Source organism: Mytilus edulis, chromosome 1 (assembly GCF_963676685.1).
Source record: "Mytilus edulis chromosome 1, xbMytEdul2.2, whole genome shotgun sequence".
NCBI classification, from domain to species: domain Eukaryota; kingdom Metazoa; phylum Mollusca; class Bivalvia; order Mytilida; family Mytilidae; genus Mytilus; species Mytilus edulis.
This window is the reverse complement of record NC_092344.1, coordinates 32,426,894-32,453,875: the sequence shown is the minus strand read 5'-3', so window position 1 is coordinate 32,453,875 and position 26,982 is coordinate 32,426,894. Positions and strand designations below refer to the sequence as shown.

Below are 26,982 nucleotides of genomic sequence, written 5' to 3'. Positions count from 1 at the left end.
ACTAGCAAATTTATTTGCTTTTGGTCTTTGCAACAACTTCAATATACACACTAAGGGTGTATCATGTGCTGCTTATTATTTTTGCCTTATGAAATTCTGGATAATTTTTGTCACCATTTTAGGTATCTTAATTGCCAGACTACTGTACGGTACTGGATTTTTATTTATATAACAACAAATCAAGCTAAAAATAGAACATAGGGGTAAACAGAGATGGGTCCGATTACTTTCAATGTAATTGATTAAATTACAATTACTTTGTCATTTGTACGATTAAATTAAATTAACGATTACATAATTTCTGAAAGTGTCTGATTAAATTAATGATTACATTGGCAAAGTAATCATGATTACATCTGATTACAATGAATAAAAAAAACAAAAAATCATTTTGAATGATGTGAATGAATTAACGTTTAATATATAACTATAGCACTTTTTCAAAAGGATTTTGTTTTGTATATTATAAAATGACAACCTCAAACTTCATCTATTTCACTACATACATACATGAACATTATGTCACCCATTACACTTTATCATAATTTATCTCTGAATTATTTTGACTTCAATTGAATCTGGCTTTATTAATAGTTTGCTGTTTGTCTTCTGACCTCTTCCAGACTTTGTATGTATTTCAAGGTGCAGAGTATGAAAGTTAAAATATGGATGAAATAAAGTTACCAGATAAAAACTATGTAAAATTTTAATAGAATTGTTTAAACAAATTGTTAACAAAATACAATACTATAAATCAATGCATTTTACATGGCCAGTCCAATTACATACTAAAATTTACTTACTTACCGGGTAAAATGCAGTTTTTGGCTTATAACTCAAAAACCAAAGCATTTAGAGCAAATCTGATCAAAGTAAAATTGTTTATAAGGTCAAGATCTATCTGCCCTGATATATTCAGATGAATTGGACAACCTCTTATTGGGTTGCTGCCCCTGAATTGGTAATTTTAAGGAAATTTTGCTGTTTTTGGTTATTATCTTGAATATTATCATAGATAAAGATAAACTGTAAACAGCAAAAATGTTCAGTAAAGTAAGATCTACAAATAAGTCAACAGGACCAAAATGGTCTGTTGACCCCTTTAGGAGTTATTGCCCTTTATAGTCAATTTTTAACCATTTTTCGTAAATCTTAGTCATCTTTTACAAAAATCTTCTCCTCTGAAACTACTGAGCCAAATTAAACCAAACTTCATCACAATCATCATTGGTGTATCTAGTTAAAAAATTGTGTCCGGTGACCTGGCCAACCAACCAAGATGGCCGCCATGGCTAAAAATAGAACATAGGGGTAAAATGCAGTTTTTGGCTTATAACTCAAAAACCAAAGCATTTAGAGCAAATCTGACATCGGGTAAAACTGTTAATCAGGTCAAGATCTATATGCCCTGAAATTTTGAGATTAATTGGACAACCCGTTGATATGTTGCTGCCCCTGAATTGGTAATTTTAAGGACATTTTGCTGTTTTTGGTTATTATCTTGAATATTATTATAGATAGAGATAAACTGTAAACAGCAAAAATGTTCAGCAAAGTAAGATCTACAAATAAGTCAACAAGACCAAAATGGTCTGTTGATTTCTTTAGGAGTTATTGCCCTTTATAGTCAATTTTTAACCATTTGTCGTAAATCTTAGTTATCTTTTACAAAAATCTTCTCCTCTTAAACTACTGAGCCAAATTAAACCAAACTTGGCCACAATCATCATTGGGGTATCTAGTTTAAAAATTGTGTCCCGTAACCTGGCCAAATAACCAAGATGGCCGCCATGGCTAAAAATAGGACATAGGGGTGAAATGTAGATTTTGGCTTATAACTCTGAAACCGCAGCCTTTAGAGCAAATCTAACACAGGTAAAATTATTTATCAGGTCAAGATCTATCTGCCCTGAAATTTTCAGATGAATGTGACAACCTGTTGTTGGGTTGCTGCCCCTGAATTGGTAATTTTAAGGAAATTTTGCTGTTTTTGGTTATTATCTTGAATATTATTATAGACAGAGATAAACTGTAAACATCAATAATGTTAAGCAAAGTAAGATTTACAAATAAATCAACATGACAGAAATGGTCAATTGACCCCTAAGGAGTTATTGTCCTTTATAGTCAATTTTTAACAATTTTCATAAAATTTGTAAATTTTAACTAACATTTTCCACGGATACTACTGGGCCAAGTTCATTATAGATAGAGATAATTGTAAGCAGCAAGAATGTTCAGTAAAGGAAGATGTACAAACACATCACTATCACCAAAACACAATTTTGCCATGAATCTATCTGCTTCCTTTGTTTAATATTCACATAGACCATGATGAGCGACACAGGTTCTTTAGAGCCTCTAGTTCTTTTTCTTAAAAAGACAAGTCTTACTTGAATTATAAAACATATCTTTATTTTGAATGTCCTTGAACAATATGAAATAAACCTGCTTATAAATTATGCAATATGCAACACATGGTTGCATGTATCTTTTATCGATAACAGTAGTTTTTATAGTGACATACATCTGCATATATGAGGATCCGGATGGGGTTTATAGAATGGAGAATAATGGAAGAATGTGCAGGAGAAAGCCCCCAAAAAGAGTGAATAGAGAATCATAGGCAAAAAAATGCAGAAGCTAGAATAATGAGGTTCTAAAATATAACAAAATAGAGAACAATGCGGAAAAACATTAGAAATAGAGAAATATTGTCTAAAGAATTAAAGAATAAAGAAAGGAAGTACCCCCTTCAAAACCCTCATATATCGACCAGTAAGGCCAAAGGAATATGAACAAACTAAATTATGAGTACCAATAAACTTATATAAAGAAAACCATTAATTTAATCAACAAAGTAAACTCCATCGCCTGAGAAATCAATTAAAAATCAATGGTTTCATTCACTTGGAACACTGGATGTTATTCAATATGTCCATCTATTTGTGAGGGAGAGGGTATCTCAGTTACAATGTGGTATAGAGAGGAATTTGAATGAAGATTTTTCACTTGAATGAGTATGTTGTTTTGTTTTGTAAATCTTTCATGTAGAAAAAAGGAATATTATCGTAGGTGTTTAATATTATTTTGGAGGCAAGGACCCTATGTTTTGTTATTTAAATAAGCTTAAAGCTATGAGCATTTTTTTTTTAAAGTAAATTGAAAAATATTGTATTTTAACAGTGAATTTTCAAATATCAAACTGCAACATGCACGATTGTGTTTGATTATTCAAAATTGTTTGTAAAGATCTAGAAATGATAATTATTTTGTTGTTGCCTTCTTATTTTGATAACCTAATTATTACTGAAAGACTTTTGAACTAAGATGTACCAACTCCCTTTGTCCAAATATGTTTTTATATCATTGTTTATTTTTGTACTGTGTTAAATATTTAAAATCAGCATTAGGGTGTACATATCAGTAGGAACTGTGTAATAACAGGAGGAATTCTGTGGACCATTTAAAATGAGGTTACTTGGTCTCTTATCTATAATACATAGATCATCTTTATATCAACACCCCTCTTATTTAGACCTTCAAAAGAATATTTAATTAGCACAACATTGAAGCAATCGACATTTGATGAAATGCCAAATGAGGAATTTAAAATTTTTAAAATGTTAGAAAATATTTGCACAAGTGTTTGTAATTGGTGAACTGATGAATGTTTAAAAAAGATCCATGCTGTGAGTAGCTTTAGATAAATCTTAGGTATAAAAGTGAAATTCAATGTGAATACTTATATTGACAAATTAAAACAGGGAAATTATTGACACAAAATTTTGGCAGATACTGTGGATAAAATTGGTGATAATAGTTTAATACAATCACGAACAATGGAATATATACAAAGTAAACATTGTAGTATTTTGTGTCTCAAGCAACATCTGATTTAGCCTGTAGAGAGACTTTGTTTACAAGGTAGCAATCTTGTTAATTTCTGTAAGCAAATATTTCATAAAACTTAAATAAGATCCTTCTCAAGTCAATATATCATAAGGAAAAATATAATGTTTCACTGAAATACTGTGTTGTAAGGTTACTGCAGCAGTTCATTGCTCTTTATATACAGGCATCTTGATGAATATAATATGGCAGTTATTCATTGCTCCCTGAATTTCAGTGTCTTAAAGTAAATGTTCTACAGTAATTCATTGCTTCCTGAATTAAGTTGTCCCATATGGTGTAAATGTTACTACATTCATTGTTTCCTGAATTAAGAGTGGGGTAGGAGGGGTCCTGATCCCGAAATCCCAGGTTTAAAAACACAAAATCCTGATGTCACGAATATAAGGCCTGTTTTTGGCCCCCCTATTTTCTGATTTTTCAAATTCTGTTTTTGAAAGCTACTTATTATATTAAAACAAGTTTGTTTGGATGAACTTCAAAACCACTAATTTTCACAACTGGATGAGGTGAGGAGGGTTAACTTTCTGTTATTATTCAAATATTGTAATTATTATCAATTTTGCAAGTGATTTTACAACAAATTGTTATTTTTTTAGTGCTTGCGCCAACATGACCTTGGATTTTTTTTATTCCAATGTCATGAGAACTGTTTTTACTGTCTAAATCGCCATATTTTTTTCCAGGTCACATAGGCACACACTATTAAATCTTAAGAAACAATGGCCAAAAATCGTTATTTCCGCTTCTTTTGGCGTTTTTAATGCACTTTTACCACCCTCAACTCGCGCATTTTCTGAAATTAATGGTTTTGAAGTTCATCCAAACAAACATTAAACCTAAGGGAATATTTTAATGTGGTGAGTAGCTTTCCAAAGCAAAATTTAAAAAAATGAGAAAAGAGGGGGGCCAAAAACGGGGCATTTTCGTACCTAGTCCTTTAAATCCGGACATCCCGAAATTTGAAAAAAAGAAATCCCGATCTTGAAAGGGTAAAACCCAAAATCCTGAGCTTAAAAACACCCGATCCCGGAGTCTCGATAAAGGTCCTATCCCCCTTCAATTAAGTTGTCTTGATGTAAATGGTACTGCAGTTATTCATTGCTACCTGAATTTAAAGACCTAACAGCCTATTCATTTCTATCACTGATTTTTCCTTAAAATTTTGTGTGAAGGTGTTGCATGATTTGAGGAACAAAATATGATTAAAAAAATTGGGGGTCACCGACTTAGTTTTGTCACTTTAGCAACCTAGGTTTCGTGTTTTCCCGAATATTAACATTATATTTGCTTTTTATCTAAACTCTCAAAAAAATGCTTTATATCAAACCTACAAGCATAATTCTTGTTTCACTTTAAACAGTAGATTTGTATCTTTCAAATACAGGTTCAAGAGTTTAAGACTCATATTCTTAAGATCTTTAAAAATATGAATTATTTCATTCCCGCCAAAAAATTAAACGTAAAAATGAAAAACGTTTCCAGTATTTAAAAATATCTACCAGTGATTTTTTTCATAAAAATTTAAGGAAGGAAAGTGCCATATGTACTCTTCAAAATAAAGCAAAAAAAGTGTATGTCACCGACCTTTCAAAAACGTAATGAGTAATTTTCATGTTTTTTTCTCGTTCGTTTTGAAGAAAAGAGTTGTCTTTCTTCAGAACATTGCATCTGAGGTCATAGTACAAACTTTCCTTGCTGGCGCACTATTTGAAGAAAAAAAAATCGCAAATTGGACGTTTGAAACCCACATTTTAATTTCCAAGAATAACAACTATATTCACCTACTTTATTATCTGATAATACAAGAGATTAAGCATGTATCAGTATCAGATCTTATGATGTTGTTGTGGCACAATATAAACCTTCAGAAACACCATCTGTCAGAATGGAAAATTGTTTGAAATAACCTTTCACGCCACTTTTGTATTAAAAGTCTGTTTTTGTCCTCTGTCCCTCATTAGCAAAATTATTGAAAATTAATAAAGAAATGAAAGATGGCACTGGTTAACTTACAGAGTATTTGACTATATCAGACTAGATGTGCTTGTTTCTTTTCAGAAGTTTGCCGTAACGAACTCATTCACTACTGTTGACAGACAGACATGCAAAAGTATGGACGGACTTCTTTATACCATTATTTTTCCCGACTAAGACGAACGTTTAGAAATTATTGAATCAAGTTTGTGAATTCATTATTTTTGAATATTTAGATATAAGGAAATTAAAATTATAGGTATAATATATGAATGAAAGTTTTTGATTCTAAAAACGTTATACATCTATCTTAAAATACAATCCTCATGTGTTTTGAATAAACGAGCCAGTAAATATAAAATACAAAAAGTTTTAATTCAAAAATTAATTTAGAAATAAATTTTTAACTTCATTGCAAGATCGGACATTATTTTACGAGAATCGTCCAGACATCAGTTACATGCATACATTGCCAGTATGTCAAAACTTCTAGGAATAATTGATTATTGGCCTAACCTTGTGAATACTCAATTTTTGCAATTTTGGAAAAATTGACACTAAAATAAGGAGGATCATTGCATAAGGAACATGTTTAATAAGTTTTAAGTTGATAGGACTTCAACTGCTTCAAAAACTACCTTGACCAAAAACTGTAACCAAAAACTTTAACCTATAGCGGGACAGACGGACGAACGAACGGACACACAGACTAGAAAACATAATGCCTATAAATGGGGCATAAAAATAACTTTCACCTATTAAACATGTACACAATCGGCGCAAATGAAAGACAAAATATACGCAAGTGAAGAATAAAAAAAAAATGAAATGCAGATCGGCGCAAATATAACAAAATCGATGCATGATAAAGAATAAAAAAAAAATGAAATGCAGAACGGCGCAAATGTAAAAAGTCGAGATCAAAATTTATATTTTATTATTTTTATTAGAATGAAGGTTAAATATAGTGTAGTATCTTATGTGTCCATTTGTGTTAAATTTCCACAGGATATTAGCGCGACACATAATATTTCCTCTTTTCTTGGGTGATGTAGCGTATAGTCTGTTTCCTGGCCGTTATAGAAATTCTTGACAATAATTGTATATTCCGAAGGCATACTGAATGTTTTACGGAGGGGATCAACCTACTTAACGTACACTATGTTGGAATCCATGAAAAACACAAAATAGGACGTTATACTTTGACGTTTTTTCATTGCTAGAATTAACGTCATAGAGCTTTTATGTCACTACCAAGTTGCGTTTGCTGATGCGCATAAACACTAGGCTGTTTGGTCTTTAAGTGACTTGATGTAAATGTTACTGCATTCATTGCTTCCTTGGATTTAAATGTCTTGGTCTAAATGTTACTGCAGTAAATCATTGCTCCCTGACTTTAGGTGTCTTGATGTTTATATTATTGTAGTATTTTTTTTCTTTAAAGTTTTGTGCTTATTCTTTTGAATGAACAAAGAATTGCAAAAAATAAATGTATTAGCATGTTTTGAAAGACCAAAAAGAATAATTGATACATAAAGGACAGGAAAATAAAGAAATTTCAAGACCAAGACGAGGAAATCAAGATGGAATGTGTTATCGTAAATCAATGATTAATATTGAGGACATATTTTTTAAGATTAATTTTTCATTATTCAAATATAAGTATGCAAACTTATCCTCTGTTAATAATATAATAGTTATGAATAATTAAGTCAATAAGATCTGTTTACTTTCAGTAAATACTGATTAAAACTTCTGTATAAAACTTGAACTTAATATGTGGTAAATAGAAGTAAGATTTGCCAACAAGTTTTATTTGCCAATGATAAATGGTTTTTATGCTGGCCTAAGTATATGTTTTCTCTTGGGGCCAAGGTGTGTATCCAATATAGATGTTAAATAAGTTTTTACACCTTTCTGCTTGTTTCTGTAAAGGTAGGAATGTTAACACTTTATTTATTCTACTGTATTTTAAATGTTTGATGTTCGTTTTATATGTAACTTTCTCTAGAAAGGTTTATTCCAGGTTAAGAATTAAAAATTTACTATTTAAGTAGTAATGATATATCTTTTCTTGAGCACTAGAATTTGGCAGGGATTTTGTTTTTGAAACAGTTAATCCCTTCATACTTATGAAAAATAACCTGCAACATTTTTTTTTTCAAAGAAATGTTTCTTTTAATAGTCTAGAATAATTTGAAACCAGGAATTTTAAAGATACATGTACTTTTTCATCAATGCATTTCTGTTATTGCATTCACATGAACACATGATGTAATTGGTAAACTTCACAAAGGCAGATGGTATTCCTATGCATATATAAACAAGTAAAAACAGTATATTTTGATAAGATTTAAGCTCCTTATGCCTTTTTCGTTGGTCTTTGATGCAAAGTTTTCTCATACAGACATAGCATTTTATTATATATTGTGAGGAAAAATAGATTTTCAAACTTATGGGAAGATTGTCTGACCCACAATTTAGCTGACTGATTTAGTTTAAGTTCTATATCTCAGGGTTTCAGAAGCATATGAAGGTCAGTGATATGTTACCACTTCATTCCTCTTATAAAATAAAACATTGATCAACAAAATTGTCAACTTGACTTGATTTTGATAAAAAAAAAAAAAAAAAAATCATTTTTAGGAAATAACAATGATATTTTAGTTATCAGTAGTATTTGCCAAAACCTCTCAGAATTTTAAGGATCTCATGATTAAAGCTCTGCAACCCTATACTTTTTTTTTTTTTTAAATTGTTTTGATAAGAGCATCACTAATGAGTCTTTTACAGATGAAACACACGTCTGGAGTACAAAGTTCTAATCCTGGTATCTACGATGAGTTTATTTATTTATTAGATTGAGATAATACAAACTGAAAACATGTAGTTTAAAACTGAAATAAAGATAAGAAGATGTGTTATAATTGTCTTTGAGACACTTCTATCCACCAGAGTTCAGATGGCATGGATGTAAGCAATTGTAGACCTGTTTACTGTAAGACCATAAGGAAAAGTACAAACACTAGTACATTTTTAAAAGAAAATCAGGTTAAGATGTATTTACATTTTTGCGCTGATCTTTTTATTTCATTTTTCAACAAACTATTTGAATTGAATATATGATAAATTATGATAATTTTTTCATCGTGGACCTCCTTCTGTATAAACATACTTAAGATTTTATAATCAGGTGTTTTGTGACATTCATTACATTATGAATTAAGCTTCAAAGTGTTTAAATTCTGCTAATCATCCACTTGGTTTCAAAACTATATTTATTGGTTGTTGAGTAGAAATATTTGAACATAGAGTAATATTAGAAAATGATTAAGTTGTCCTTTATAAATTTATAATAGGTCATAAATTTTTGATAAATTGAAAATGGTCATATATTAGATAAGAACATGAAGTTAATGTATTGTGTGTAAATAAGAAGTCTAAAGCCAAAGACAGAATGATCATGTTGATAGAAATTAACTGTGGTTCATCTGAACCAATACTTTAAACCAATACACTGACATGGTCCTGAACATACATGCAATATTTGCCACTGGACATTAAGCAACCCACAATCAATCGCACAGACATGAATCTAAAGTGTTCTATGACCTTCATTTATAACATAGGGCCCTTGGTGGCAGAGTGGTCAAAGTAGTTACTTCTGTAATTACTAGCCAGTCAACACTGAGGTTGTGAGTTTGAACCCAGCTCGTGCAGGTTCACTAGACTCCAATCTTAATTGACTAGGATTGTCAGTTTTCCTATCAGGTCGAGGTTTTCTCCAGGCACTCTGGCTTCCTTCACAAATAAAAACTGACTGCCACGAAATAGCCCAAAAGCGGTGCTTAAAAGTGATGTTAAAAACTCGTAAAATCAAATCGAAATCATTGATAACCTTAAAGTATTGAAATCTGTATTTGATATAAAAAATACCCATACAAATTTTTATATGATAACTTCTTGCATTGTCACCCCTTGATAGGACCCTCAGTGATCAAGTGGCCTGAAGTAGTTCATCTAATTCATCACTTGCCTGTCAGCACTGTGGCTGTCAGTTGGAACCCTCTTGGCTGGTGTGTGTTCAACTCACATTTTAATTGACTTAAGTATTGGCAGCTTCTCGGCCAGAGGTAAGCGGTTTTCATCAGGCACTTTGACTTCCATCACCAATAAAAACTGGCCACCATGATAGAGCCAGAAATGCTGAAAGTGGCATCAAACACCAGCGATTAATCAATCAAGCATCCCATACTCATTGAAGTTGTATTGGTCATATGCATGTGTATAAGTGTATGTTGCTTAAATTAATTCCTTTCCAAAACTAAAAATAAGAGTTAGAATATACTATTTAATTGCCAAGAGACAACTATTCACTAGAGACCAAATATTGCTAGAAACTAAAGGTCACTGTATGACCTTCAACAATGAGCAATTCCTATATTCAATGGTATAAAAAGTGATTGGCCTAGAGTGAGTGGCCAAGACATGAAAAAATGTAAACAATTCAAACAAGAAAACAAACGACCTGATATATTGGTGTTACTAAAATAGGACATAAAAAGGTTGACCTGACAAGACAAATTTCATGTTCAGTAGGGGTGACCTTTTTTTGCCTTAAATTTACACACAGGAGAGACATATCTCTGTGTCAACAGTTTATAAATTGTACTACAGGGGTTTCAAAAAATCTTTTATCTTCGTTATTTCTTTGAAATTATAAACAGGTACACATTATTTAACATATTTTATATTTACAACTGCAAACAGCCAGTATAGTAGTGAACTGTCATATTATTATAAAATAGAAACATAAAAAAGCAATATCTATATATGCACAAATACAAGGTTGTGAGAAAATGATAAAGGATAGATAACTATTTATTGTTAATCTAAGGTGTGTATCAAAGGGAAAATTAATGAATCTGAGCGATGAACTTTATCATACTTCTAAAGTTGATAGATATTTATCTTAAGGCATTTAGTACCTGGGAGACAATTTTGTCGTTTCTGAAAGGTCATTTTATGTTTATAAATAATTGAATTGTACTGTAATCTGTATGACAAATAAAAGTAACTACTCACTTGTAACTTAGGACAGAAATGCAGGTGCTGAAACAATTTTTAACCGGATTTACGAAGTTTAAATCGGTAATTGATTTGGGGATGTACGATGGGTGGTCAGACAGGCAGATGGGCATGCAGGCATGTGGGAGGAAGACAGCCAAATGTTGTCCTTGCATTTACTCATGAACTGTTCAACCAAAGCTTTAAACATTTTAATATGTTGTTACTGACAACAAAATGGAGGTCAAGTTAAATAATGATGATTTTGACTTTCCCATTCAGGAGTTATGGTTCTTGATTGAATATTGTATGACAATGTATAAGTAAATGTGATAGAAATCCAAGCTTGTTCATTTTATGTGGCAATAGCAAACAGTAAAAAAGCAAAATTGGTCCATTGTGTATGCCATATACTTTTGATCATTATTTAGATTTTAATTTTGTTTATGAAAAAAGCACATACCAAGCTAGTTCATTTTATGTGGCAATAGCAAACAGTAAAAAAGCAAAATTGGTCCATTGTGTATGCCATATACTTTTGATCATTATTTAGATTTTAATTTTGTTTATGAAAAAAACACATACTTTTAAATCATTTGCTTATAAACTAATTCTTGCATAGAAAGTCCAAAAGGGAGCTTAATTTACATTATTTGTAGTGAAAAACCATTTCCCTATCATTTTGATAATGTCATTCTTTAACTTATCTATCATATACTTCAACTCCATGACAGGCAGATTTAGTAGAAGGCCCTGCGGAGGGTGCCTTTTTTTGGAAATATTTGGTTGATTATATAAGGAATCACTGAAGCATGATTGGAGTGGGCCCCTCTTAGGCAGTCAGTGTGATAAGGTCAGTTTCAGAACCTGTAATCTAGATGATAAGACAATTTTATTTGGTATACAGTTGTAATAGCACTGACATATCTCATTTCCATGTTGATAATATTTGGTACCCGTAGTCAAATTTTGCAAATACTCCATGAATTATTGTCATTTTAGTCTTTACATTTGTAAAATACTATCAGAATTTCAGACAAGCCATACATACTCTGTGTCCACAGTAAATATATAATGCAATCCAATCAAGAAGCGGGAAAAATGTGCCTAGTATGTTTGTACCAATAGCTAAAATATTTGATTCCAGCGGCATAATTGGTCCCCCAAGCAGTGCAAGGATATACATACACCTCATACTTATTGATTTAGGATTTATAATGTCAACGATCGCATATCATAATATGATTAAAGGCTTTCCTTTTTACTAGGGCTTCAAACTTACAGCTCAAGCTATTGATCTTTGTGCACTTTATGCATTGATATGATAAAAAGGTATAAGAAGAGAAACATGATTGCAGGTTAACTAGTATAAGTAGGAATCATAAAATGTCTGGAAATAAGATAGGTTCCGTCAGAACAGAAGGTCTATTTAAATAATCTTTAATTTATAGAACATATTATTGTCCTATGTCATCTAAAATGTATTCAGCAGATATATGTATGTTTGATCTAATGCAGGTTGCTGCATAATATGCATTTGATCAACCACAGGAAGAGAGATGACTTCATGAAATTTTGAAAAGATTTATAAAAGTTGTAGTTCAGGGCATTTAATAGCTGACAATGTGGTATGGGTTTTGTTCATTGTTGAAGGCCGCATGTTGATCTATAGTTGTTAATTTTTATATTGTTTGGTCTCTGGTGGGGTGTTGTCTTATTGGCAATTAGTTACCACATCTTATTTTTATATCAAAATTGAGAAGGTCTGTAAAATAAATAGGAACTTCATATTTGTCCTTGATAGTTAAAATTCTGTTAAGTATTTTGTGAATTAATTACTGTATAACCCCCTGGTGTAAATTCTACTTTGTATACATTTTTTTGTAAGAAGAATCCTGTCTATATATCTTTATGATTGGTAAAATGACACTTTATATTACCTGCTAATTATAATGGATTTGAATGAGAACTGTCATAAGAGAGGTACCATCTCTTTACCCTTTGTAATTTGACCTATTGATTATTAATATTTCCATATGGAAACTACTTGATTATTTTATACCCAAATTCAATAATGATTTGTAATTTTGATTGAAAAATCAGAAAATTTCATTATAGTTATTGAATTATTGATACATAGTTTTAATATTGGATTTATTAATTAGATATTGAACTGGTTTGGTTCACCATCTGTTGTATTATCACATGTAACCTATGCAATAATTTTATGCAGATATTTTCGTATGGATGTTAATTTAAACTACAACTTTTGTAAATATACAAATATATGTTGATGTATTACATTTTTAATGTTAAAACTTTAATATAATGTGGGTATAGTCTATTGTGCTTCCTACGATATTTATACTGGTGAATGAAATTATAAACTTATTGAAGGGTAGGAAATTAGTTCAGCGTGTTAAAGAAACTGGAAAAAACAAGGTGTAGGCTTTCATAAAGCTGTGAAGGCAAAAGAGAAAGATTTTGAATTAAATATTGCCTTCAAGAAGTTATAATTAGGTTTTGATCAGAATGTTTTATTGTAAGTTGTGGCTTTAAGCAGTATGCATGGTTATAGAAATCATATGGATGAAACACATAACTTGCATATTCAGAGGCAGGATTTGAGGTTAAAGCATACAATCCTCTCTTTGCAAATTATTTGAGAAAACACAGTTAAAGGGAACTAGCAATGGACTAGAATATCTATCCAAAAAAAATTATTGTTTTTGATTTAAAAAAAACTCTTGTACACATTTATACCAGAGGAAATTAAACATTTGTGTCCCAGGATTAATGAACTTTCCAAACTATTTTTACTCTACCGCATGTTAATGAGTTTCTTCCAAGTCAGATAGCAGCTCTGAGGGTTAACTGGTGTTTCTTAATGTTTATATTCATTTCAAGATTAAGATGATGCTCCAGGTTCAGTTGCAAATATTACATGCATATTCAGAATAAAAAAATGTTAGAGTCATGAATCTACCTTACTTTGTTGTACACAGGGTGGGCTGGATATTTTATTAATCTATGATCTTACTAGCTGCATAAAAAAATTCTTGATGGGGAAGCAACAAATATTTAAAAAAAAAGTTTTGGGTTGCTGTCTGTTGACATTTTACCCTTCATTTCACATCAAAGATTTGTATGATACATAACTTTTGTATAAAATTGAAAAAAAAAATTATTTGCATAGGCTTTGAAGGAAAACCAACTTTTATGACTTTATATTGTTATAGTTTAGCTTGACAAGGAGCTATGTATGGGACTTGTTATACCATGTCTAACTGTTTAATAAGGTCGTATCAGCAGGTCAGATAACTAAACAAGGAAATCTACTTTGACACACCTATTTATATTGTAAGATAGGAGGAAATAATATTTTTTTCCTACAGAATGTCAAAATGATCACAAATGATTACAAGTTGTACAGAAATCTGATTGTAGAATATTTCTATGACATAGAATTTTTCTGCTCTATTAATTATAATGTTTGGTCATTGAAAGATTTGTATGACATTAATTTAAATATTATACCTCCAGCTTGTATTCCCTTTGTATAGAGATACTGCAAGGTTATCTTCATTCTTTTCTGCTCAAATGCACATACGTTTTCATTGTACACCTTGTCACAGGGTAAATGTTCGATAAAACGAAGGACAGGATATTTTATGATAACTTTCAACTTGGGATATTTTTATAATCTTTTCAGTGGGATGTACAGAAAAAGGCAGAAGAAAACTTGATTGTTTAGGTTGATGTTTTATGTGAAGCAGGTAAGCCTGATATATAAGTAAACGATAAATTGATATACAATGGATATATGAATAGCCCAGAGAAATAAACAATCTTACACTGTGCAGATTATGACTCATATATTGCATACGTTTTCATATAAGGTGGTAATCTATAAAGGTGTATGTCTTTAGTGGGTTGAAGGAGAATTTTATGAATTTTATGAATTATCCGTCCCTTTGATGTGTTTGAGCTTTTGATTTTGCAATTTGATTACAGACTTTCAATTTTGAATTTTCTTAAGAATTCGTTATTTTTGTTATTGATTTTGTAATATACATGTATATGAAAATTATGGTCTATTCAGAGCATTAAGAGAATAGATTTCTCGTAAGATATATGCCTTTGTAACAATGAAATATAGAACAATCTTGTTTTGGTATTATTACTCAAAATTATCCAATATAAGTAGATCATTTGTTAAATTATCCACTTTTCTTGGAGAGATTTTGGTTTTCTTTACATCATTTGCATCCTAATGTCCCAATTTAAATATATAGGGGATCTCCTGTTATATTGGGCAAACAATCTTTCTCTTTATCTTAATAAAACAGAGACAGAACAAATTTTTTTTTTTTTTTTATCATCAAATTTTACATTTTCCCTTTGACATTACTGGCTTGCATAGTAATTCTAAGATCAGGGACCATACCTAATGCATAAAAATATTAGGCAGTGACGTCCAGTACCAGGTCAGCAACTTTGCACTATCATGTCCATCCATGCTAGTTTAGACAGTTATCAATTAAATGGACACAACCAATCATTACTATCACAAAGATTTCTTAGCTAAAAATATTTCATCCCATATTCTCAATAAGAAAAACATACTGTTAATATAACAATTGCAGAAAAAAATAAGAAAAAAATGGCACTTATATATTTATGCCCCACCTATAGTCATTATTTTTTCAGTCTGTGAATCCGTCTGTCTGTCTGTCTGTTCGTATCTCCGACTTGTGTCAAGTTTAAGGTTAAAGGTATTGCTCAAGGTAGTTTTTGATGAAGTTGAAGTCCAATCAAATTGAAACTGAGTACACATGTTCCCCATGATAATATCTTTCTAATTTTAATGCCAAATTAGAGTGTTGGCCCCAATTTCATGGTCCACTGAACTTAGAAAATGATAGTGCAAGTGAGGCATTAGTGTACTATGAACACATTCGTGTTTTATACCTTTTGTGTTTCTTTCTGAAAGCACATTATCATGGTTATCTTTTGATATTTTATTTTAAAATTTTGTATTTACACAAAAGAGATTTTACCATGTATAGTATTTACAAAATATAACAATTTTTAAACCACTGGTATCGGGAATAAAAGCTCTGTAACATACTGGTACTTTTTATTATGTTTTTGTCTGGGTATTTTTCTACAAAATTTATATGGTGACACTTGTTACCAACATTGAAACTTTTAAAATTGATAGATAGTGCTAGCTGAGAGCAGCTAGATGTTTTAAATTGATACATTGTTTCTTGATTTATTGTATCGTAATGTAGCTGGTTCTTAAAATAATCTATTTTGTAAATTATATAGAATTGGACATGAAAATCACCGGTTACTTCCAAGTTTAAACAACTCTATCATAGATGATGTATTTTTCAAATGAATACATTGATAAGGAAATATATCAAACCACAATATAACACAGAAAAGAACACAAACATGTCACAGAAAAGTGTTTAAATGTCCAGTGGAAAGTATTACATTGATACATGCATATCAGGACGAGAACATGTTTATTTATATATACCCTGCTTTGTACTAGATAAACATGAGGAGCTAGATTTTTAAAATGCTCATTTAGAAGGCAGCAGTCTGTAGAAATTCACCATGCCATGACACATTATTCTGTCTCCGAGCTCGCAAGTCTTTGATCTTACTCGTAAATGCTGCATCGATCAATGGTAGAGAAATAGAAAAATTTCAAGCTTCAAATCTTTAATTACTTTACCTGGCCAGAGATCAAACCATATACCTCCTGTAGTCAAGGCAAGCATGGGACGTAGGAGGTAGATTTTTTTCAACTATGAGCGAAATCCAATTCAGTATTGCAGACTGTCAAGTCACTTTAACTAATAAAATTATGAAATTATTCAAAAAAGAATAAAAATCAAACTGAGTGCATGATAACAAAAAATTGTATTTTGAGACATGAGAAGAATTTGATATTCTTGTTGAATATTGAAAATTTAAACCACATAAAGATTTTATAACATTTAGAAGCAACATGTATTTATATAGACACTTTATGTTCATATTTATGTTTTTGGGCAACTGCACAAGTTATGAAATAAACGCCTTTATTGATTTATATGCAAATTCAATTATATATATATAATATGATACCATGCAGAAAAATGAAATAACAGTATATGATAATAGATTATAATGTAGTATTATTTCATAACCATAATACAATGAATCATGCTATGAAAGGGGGGTTTTCTTTTGATGTGTTAGACTATAATCTTAAGCTGTTCAAAATAGAATAGGTGAAAAAGTGTCAGAAATAGATAAAATTCTAACCTTATATATTACGGAATATTACATAAGGCTTATCTTTCCAAATCTCACCTATCATTGCTGGTGGTCTACAATATTGATTTGGTAATTGACGACTACCTGTTCAGGTAAATCATTGTCTGTTTACCTCTTTAAATATTTAAAGTGTTACATACAATAATATTAACCACTTTGACTGGATTGTTCTAGGAGAGATGTTGGATATATTTACTTTTCGCTAGCAGGTCTGTTGTCATTTGTAATCTGAAAAATGTGAATATCTACTGTAATTTTTCGTTAAATTGTAAAATATTGAAGAAAATTTACCTAAACAAACATGTGTGACGATATGGTGCACACCTTTGTAATTTTACATACCTGGTTATGGTCTCTATCATGTTTTATTTAAATAAACTTATACACAGTTATGGACTAGATATTCGTTGAGTGTAGAACATGAATGTTGTTTTGTTTTTGTATGATTGTGTTGTTGAGTAACTTTTGATTGATCTTTAACCCACATCTCCTTTCATTCATAAAATTAAAATCAAAATAGCATGGGAAAACTTCATAAAAACTAAACTTATTTTGTACTTTTGGTAGTATGGGAAAACTTCATAAAAACTAAACTTATTTTGTACTTTTTGGTCACCAAAAGCCATTTCCTGTCTGATAACAGGGGTGTTTCCACATTAAAACAATATTTTAAACTTTAAATTTCCATTATAAGCAGTGATAGCCGTAGTATTGTTGTTTTGAATAGCGTGACTGGAATAGTTTACTCAGGATATTTAAGGGTCAATGTGTTAAATTGATCAAAATGAAAGAGAACACACAGCCAATTTCCTTACATGAATAGGTTTGGTAAACAGACTGGAAATACCTTCACTTTAATGTAAATACTATTAAACTAAATTCTGTATAGCACAAATAATTGTGCTTAAAAAGTTAATAACACTTGTTTATTTTGGGATAACATCGGTTTGGACTAGTAACTTTTAAATAAGAATGGATTTTTTTTTTCATGGATAAATACTTTCTATAAGGGCAAGTTCATTTCAGCAAAGCTGTTAAACCTTTTATAAATAGAAGATCTGCTTAACTATGTAACTATTTTAATCAGAATTGAAGTGTCGACCTTATATAATATTATAGAATTAATCTAAGATTATACTATTAATTCAATCATGACAAAATGATAGGACCATTTGAATTAATGTCACATGTATCTTTTGAAAATCAACAAAAAAAGGAAAAAGAATATATTGTGTGGGTTTTATAACCTTTATACACCCACAGAATTTGTCATAGCCTGCTCTGTTCAGTTAAATTTTGTCCTGAATGTGTTTACCGGTAATTTGATCATTTGATATTAATTGGTAGTGCGGAACCCAATGCATATATTGATCATGTTGATGTACAACAAGTTGCAATAGTGCATATGTTCTAATCTATTTGCACTTAGTAAGACATGCCATCTCCAAACCTTTACTTTTTATTCCATTGCCTGTTTTTAAATAGCTACACACAGTTTTAGGTTTTCATTAAATGTCATGCAAAAACTTATACATTCTTATATATCTACTGAATTAAAAAAAAAATTAAAATCCAGAGAATTATTATTGTAAAAAGTAAATAAAAGGTGATTTAGTATTATTTAGATATAATTTTTGTCAGGTGTGGTATATTAACCGATTTATCATAGGGTGTAGGCCCTAGGAGATAGTCCACATAGTAAGAATGTAATCTTAATGTTTGTCTCATTATTGTATGATAAACTGGATCAAAATCAAAGTCAGTCTGCATGTAACTACAGGTATTTGTGTGTATACTTCATTGTTTGTTTGTATACTGTTTGTATTAAATATTTATTAACGATTTTTAAGCGTTCACGGTTTGGTATACATATGAATTTATGTCACAGATATTAACTTTTAGTATACATATGTATTCAATGGTTCTTAAAAGTATGTATTCTTGACATCCTTGTTTATATAAAACTTTATAAAACTTTTCATTTTTTTTTACAAAGATTAATCTACTTTTATAAAACACCTGGCTGGTTTATTAATAACAGGTAGTTGTACTTTATGTATATAATTTTAATGTTTATTTCCTTGAAAAAGTAAATGAGCCATGCCATTGTTTTAAATAGGTTAAGATATTCAGTAGAAAGAAGAAATCTTTGTATGGGCATCTACAACCTTTTTTTACCTATTTTTACAATTTCTTGTTATGAAAAAGGGATAAATGAAACTTAGTCGTTCATGGAAACAAAATCTCAAATTCTTTCATATAAATGTATTGTTAATATTTAAAATTTCAATTGGAATCCAACTGTTGCAATTACTTATAATTCATATTTTAAAGTAATTTAAAAAAAAAATGGTTTCCTGTTTTGACCAGACAGAGGATAACAGATGTTGCCTTTCATCTATCATATAATTATCCTAAATTATGTAAATTTCTCTCATTTGTTGTGTAAATTATTGAATAATTCTGGTGCATATTGCATACATTTAACTGGTGAAAGTAAAATCAATTTTTGTGTTGAGAGAAGATATGCATGGTTGATTTGTAAGTGGGATGGCTGTATGGTTAATTTAAAATTGATAGTGAAATTCAGACAGGACTATGATCAACTATAGTGCTGTGAGAGTAGAGCTAATACCAAGGACATTCAAATAGCATGTAAGGCATTTCTTTCATTTTATTTCTTTTCATTTTTTGACTAATTTATAAGCAAAATGTTTAAGTTGATTTTAGATATGAATGTAACAGGATGCATTGTATATTTTATGTATTTATTAATTGTAAAGATTGCAACTACTAAGTTTCTAGATTTACAAGAAGTCTATCTAACTTTTTTTTCAATTTCTAAATGCTCCCCTATGATTACAACATGCGTTTGATAGTTGAAAAAGCGGATATTTATGTCATCTCTACAGTTTTACAGAAGCAGTTGGCAAAGAGAAAAGACTAGTAGAGGAAGCAGGGACAATGATCACAAGCTTTGAATGCAACAGACCATAAGCTTTCAATTGATTATTCATATTTTTTAAAGCATTTTGCTGTTTTCAAATATGTTTGAAGTTCCTGAAAACTGTTTATATAAGACCACAAGACCATTACTTGTATGTCTAAGTCTTTTGGTACATGTATCATCATTTTGAAAAAATAACACTTTCCGCTGTTTTAAATCATGAAAAATAGATAAACATTTTCATGTTAGAAAGCTGAGACATAATAATGACAGTCATTAGAGAAATTAACATATTTGGAAAGTTGTCAGTACACTATTGACAGTTTAGAATTATAACTGTACATCTATTGGACAAATTCTTTCTGCTTCAACCCTATAATTATGTATAGAGCATTGAGGTATTAAATGAGACGGCAAAATTTTATGAGGACATTAATGCTATATACCTCAGTAAATTTAAATAAAAGATAGATGGGTTTAATAGTAAGCTATAGAAATAATTGCTACACTTCAGTTTTGCTCCAAGGCAAAAGGTATTTACCTAGACTTCATTCATATGTTGGGGATAGGGAACCACATTAATCGCCATCGTTTCTTTGATAAATTTACTGTCAGTAATTTACTTGTAAACTAACCAGTAGAAATTAATGATGCTTAACATATAAGGTTGTGTGAAGTTTTAAATGACGTAACAGTTAATTTTTTGTAAAGTTTATTTTAGACTACATTTAAATTTCGGTAGGTTTTGTTCATTTTAAAATATTGTTATACATGTATTCTAACTGAAAAACATCCATGTTTTGTTTGAATAAATAACACAGGTGGATAGGAAAGTTTGTTTAAGCATAGTTGAGAATTACTGAATTAGGTTAAGGCACCTTAATGCTGCCACAAAGAATGATATCAGAAATGTTAATCAGCTCAGGTCAACCTAAATCCCATTGGGTTCACCTTGGAAGGAAGCATATGTTGTGTGAATTTACTTATTAGAAGGTGCAAACAACCTACCTTAGATAAAAATAACAATGTCAAAGCATTTATCATGGTGACTTTTTCCAGATTAGATGAAAAATTTAAAGCTTTTTATTTGGGTTAACAGGATTAATCAGTCATCTTTTTATGCAACTTGCAAAATTTTGAAGTAATAGATTAACATGTAGATGTCCTCAGATAGATACCAAGATCAGTATGTAAGCACCAAGCTTATCACAATAGAAAAACTATTTCTTATGTCATCCCCCAAATTCCTGGTTCAAAATAAGGGGGACAACCTGAGACAGTATGATCCAACTTATTTAAAAAAAACAATGGCATTTGGAAAAAGACAACAGCTTATATTATTAGGTCTCAGACCTAGTCCAAAAGACCACTGTAATGTATTTCTTGCATTCAGACTCTCTTTGCATGAATTTACAAGGCCTTGTTGTCATCATTCTTTTGCATATGTGCTCTTCAGGATTTTTGAAATTTTTACTTGTTGATCAGGAATTTTCAGGCAAATAAATCTTTTTCGCTAAGATATGTTTTGTAAATTCTTCCAACAGCCAACAATAGGGCCCATCTACTGTATCTGGTGTTCTGTTATCAAACTGAAATGGTTGAAAAAGAAATATTTATTCATGAATGCATGGATTATAAAAAGTATTCAGCACAAAGCAACTAATGTGAGCCCATCAATTGCAATTAACTTGTGAGTTAAGTGGGTATTAGAAGAATAATAAAAAGATGTTCAGGATATTTTGGATTTTTATCTGAATGAAATGAATTTGTTTGTTTTGATTAAAAAAAAAATTCTATTGTAAATTTTCATCATAGGTTTCAGACTGCTTTAACGAAATAACATCAAAGTAAACCCAAATAGAAACGATGGTCACCACAGAATTTAAATGTCCAGTTTAACCTTCTTATACTTGTCAAGTTGTCAAATTCTTAATAATGGAAAGATGAAGATAAGTGACTAGTAATTGCCTGTAGCCAGGTTAGGTGTGTCCCTACATGTATGTTTACAGACAGGTGTTTTCTGACAGGTAGATGATATAGGTATAGGCGATACATACATTTATCATAAGTATATCTTTAAAGTAAATAGTTAATATTCAATAATATGTAATTACTATCTATTATAAATGTCATGTGATAACACATGTCATATTGTTTGTCAACAAATCATTGTGCTGTGACATCATAGTTGATATTGAATTGATAACTGTATTGTAACACTTATGTAGATTGGTATATGAATGATTTGTGTAAACTAATAACTTTATTGTAACACATATGTATATTGGAAGATGAATGTTTTGTGTATTGAAAGATTGATTTTCTTTTCCCCAGGTAAGCATGTTTTTATATTGCAACAAGCATGAATTTATTGAATCTTCAGTATTTTCCCTTACCTAAGGTGTTTTTTTTTTCGAAATCAATTTTCCATAAGGTTCTAGGCCTACAGCTAGTATATTCATATTGAACACTTTAATAATTGAGTTTAGAAGTTGTGTTAGGGGATACATGTATTGTAATCAGCTGTTTAAGGGACAAATGTGTATAGATTTTTGTGAAATATGTTAATTTTTAACAATGCAGTGAAAATTGAAATTATTGTAATCCCAAAGGACTTACTGTGGATTTATTAATTTTTTAGGAAAACTTGTATGTTTGTGGATATTTAATTTTGTGGTTTTACAAAGGTATGCATACAAGCTTATAAAAAAAATTGTCATTCGTTAACTTTTAAATTTGTCAGAGGCGGATTTAGGAGGGGGGGTGGGGGGGGCAGAGTTACCCCCCCCCCCTTTTTGGGAAAAAATTTGGTTTGCTTATATAGGGAATCATTGAAGCGTGACTGGAGCGGGCCCCCTCTTAGGTCAGTCAGTGGGCCCCCACTTATGAAAATTTCTGGATCTGCCACTGTTTGTGGTTTACATGTACTCATGAAAGCCATGAAAATTGGTATCCAACAAATAATAATGAATCCACAGTATTCAAAATGAGAATATGTAGCAGCCTGTGTATATATAAAGTATATTTTCTGTCCAGTTTGAATGTTATCAAGAAACAGGTGATATAGATAATTAGATAATTAACTTTCCAAATATACCATGGTTCTCATTAGTTTTACTTAAGATAAACACTTTACTTATATTCTCTCATATGAAAATAGACCAGTATAAACTGATGGGAAACATTTGTGATCATCACTTTTCTCATGAAAAGGGTAATTAAGATGTGTCAGATTTAAAAAAATCATTTTACTTTCTTTGTTTTTAGAATTGCTACTGTAAATTCAGAAATTATTGCATGCATTTGTTATTGCGATTTCGTCACTTTAGATTAAAACTTTTGAGATATTGAGAAAAAACCTGTTTTAATAATTTTCAAAAATGAGAGTTGAAATTATTGCGATTATAAAACCCTGTCACATTTTTCACTCTGAAAAAAATGCAATAATTTCTGAATTCATATATTACAGTATTGGTTTTTCAATGATATATTTAGATATTTTTTTGATTTTCAACCTGAATGAACTTTTGTCATTTAGAGCCAGAGTAGTCAGGTTGTCTGTCTGTTAATTTCATACACTCTAAGTACTTACATTAATGTATATCTTAAGAGATTGCAATTCAACACATCATGATGAGCTATGATTGTCATAAAGTGTTCATCTAATTGCATATAATTCCTAAATGATAAAAAAAACAAATTTTCAAGTTTTATAGAAGATGTGTAACATTGTAGGGATGTTCAACTTTAGAGAAATAATCGGCTAGAGTTTTCTGTAATTATCAATATTAGATTATATAAATAGCCATTACAAATTGATTGTTCTTAAGAATACCCAAGGGTATATATAAATGTAGATGTAATCATATTTTTTTCAGCTAATATTGTTTTTAATATGACTTTGTCTAGCCATGACTTATTAGATTAAAGATAGAGATAAGCTTCTCATAAGGTAGATAAATAATATGTTAGGAAACATGCCCAGTGTTTTGGTGATGTTTATTATGTTATTAGCTTATTATAAGGTTGACTGTTCCATAGTAAGTTTACCGATGTAGAAAACATGTCTTTGTTTAGTTATAGTATACTGCCCTATCCGTTAACCTTGACTCTTATTATTGATTATAGTTATTTTAAGGAAAAATAAAAAGGATTGTATTATTGAATTGCTACGTTTATTTAAGGTAAGCTTTTTTCAATTTATTTAATTTGTTACAAACTTTTAATTTAAAAATCAATAATTGAGATGGATAGCTTTATAAACTTGTAAAATTTTATCAATATTTTACAAATAAAATGGTCTGATAAACTTTTTTAACAATTGTCATATATATACACTCAACAACAATCAATCGATTATTGTAGATATTAATATTTTATATTTTTCAGTTACGATATAGATTTTTCAATGTCATATTTTTATATTTTCTTTTTTTTATGCCCCACCTACGATAGTAGAGGGGCATTATGTTTTCTGGTCTGTGCGTCCGTTCGTCTGTTCGTTCTTCCGTTCGTTTGTCCATCCATCCGTCTGTCCCGCTTCAGGTTAAAGTTTTTGGTCAAGGTAGTTTTTGATGAAGTTGAAGTCCAATCGACTTCAAACTTAGAATACATGTTCGCTATGATATGATCTTTTTAATTTTAATGCCAAATTAGAGGGTTTACCCCAATTTCACGGTCCACTGAACATAGAAAGTGATAGTGTGAGTGGGGCATTCGTGTACTGGGGACACATTCTTGTTTTGTCACAGTCTAATCACCTCAGCTGTTTATATATATATATATATATATATATATTCTGTAAATCAATTGATGCCTTCAGACGATCACTTAGTAAGTCCCATTGAACTTAATTGAGACTGTAATTTCATTGAGAAAATATATCGATCCTAAGCTGCTCCTTAGTACTGTTGTAATAACGTTAGGGTGTCTGAACTCACCATCTTGTTGTTGTCGTCCATTTACTTAAGAAAAATTAAGTTTGCTTATACCACTCCTTTACCCAGCAGATTTTTTTTATGAAAAGTGTAAAAGTATAAAAGTTTTGAAGACTTGTGCTAATGATACAGATGCATGCATGCTTATTTTGTAAGTTTTGGAATGTTTATATTTTAGATTAATTTTTTGCCCATGTAATTATTCCTGATTGAATATCTATGTAGTTTGTTAATGAAGAAATTGTGTAATGGAATGATTGGTGTGTATGGAGTATCATATAGTTTTTTATGTCTTACACAGTAAATATTGTGGTACACTAGTGTTAATGTACTAGGTATATGACATATATTATACCTTCAAACATTTTTTTATATTTATGGGACCTTGAGAGGAACTAGTATGTGCACTTTACATGGCAGAGTATAATTGTATGCATTTTATAAAGCTGTAACTAAGTCCATATTTTTCCTGTTTTATAGGTATGACATAAGAACAGTGAAGAAAGGGAAAACAAAGGCTATACCATGGGTGATAGAGCTTTAATAGTGAATGCACCCCCTCATCATTCACCAGTGAACACTATGAACTTTGGAAGTACAAGTTGGTCACCTGGCAATACCATGAGTGCTAGCTATGGTTCTGTGAGCCGGTCGCCTGGTAACACCATGAGTTCTAGTGCTAATTTTAAGTCTATGAACATGCAAGGAGAAAATGGAAGCTTCAGTGCTATGGAACAGCAAATGTACCAAGCCGAATCCAAGTCTGAGTTCTCCGCCATGTCAACATCAGGAGGTGGAACAACATATCATACTCAAAGCCTCAATAGGTTTCCTCAAAATGCTACAGCAGAGATTAGGCAACTGGATGCCAATCAAAATCATGTACCGAAAATTAGTTCCATAGATACCCAAAGAAGTTCTATGGATACACAATCATTGAGGAGAATAAAATCTGAGACTACAATGGTTAATGAAACGGTAAATGATACAAGTATGGAGGACAGTGGAGGAAGAACAACAGTCCACATTACTGGACCACCTCAGTCTATGATCGTGTCAGAATGTGCTGTGGCAGAAATGAAGGGTAGAGGAGGAACACAAAGTATGACCTCAGAAGTAAAGAGAAGAGGTAAGAATATCATTTGATTAAGCAAAATAAGTACTTTTTTGTCATATAAAAAAGAATATGTGGTATAATTGCTAATGAGACAACTATTCATCAAAGGTTTACTGACAAAGGTTTAAACAATTATAGGGTAAAGTTGAGAATGGAAATGGGGAATATGTCAAAGAGACAACAACCCTGACCAAAGAGCAGACAACAGACGAAGGCCACCAATGGTTCTTTAATAAAGTTAGAAAATCTAGCATCCAGAGGTGCTCCTCAGCTTGCCCCTAAATAAAATTGTGTACTAGTTCAGTGAAAATGGAAGTCACACTAAACTCTAAAACATATAACTGATCTAAAATTGAAAAACATTCAAGGCTAACAAAGGCAAGAGGCTCATGACTTGGGACAGGCGCAAAACTGTGTCTCTATATAGCATTCAACAATGAGCAAAACTCATATTATATTTAGTTATCAAAAGCCCTAGCATGATGAAATGTGAAACAATATAATAGAAAAAACCAAAGCCTGACTTATTCCCTTTATTACTGTATTGGGGACCAACATAACAATTGGAAATCCACATCATATATCTTTACATCTGCATAAGATTCCTCAGACAGTCCTCAGGCAGTTCTATTTTAAGTAGAATTTAGTAATACATGTATTGTACTTTTATATTTGTTCCTTTTCAT

At 30.7% G+C, this 26,982-nt stretch overlaps 1 protein-coding gene across 18 annotated transcripts in view; it reads left to right on the top strand.

Annotated features, from left to right (window-relative positions):
• Positions 1 to 26,982, top strand: part of LOC139481006 (KN motif and ankyrin repeat domains 1-like) — a 57,432-nt gene that overhangs the window by 12,260 nt on the left and 18,190 nt on the right. For 5 of the 18 annotated variants that reach the window (XR_011654559.1, XM_071264123.1, XM_071264028.1 and 2 more), the window contains 2 exons: positions 14,669 to 14,732; positions 25,660 to 26,308. Coding sequence is in view for 17 of the 18 variants with exons in the window: in XM_071264123.1 (XP_071120224.1) it covers positions 25,705 to 26,308 (604 nt within the window). In the remaining variant the exon portion in view is untranslated. The other 13 variants (XM_071264132.1, XM_071264053.1, XM_071264139.1 and 10 more) reach the window with 10 other exon arrangements.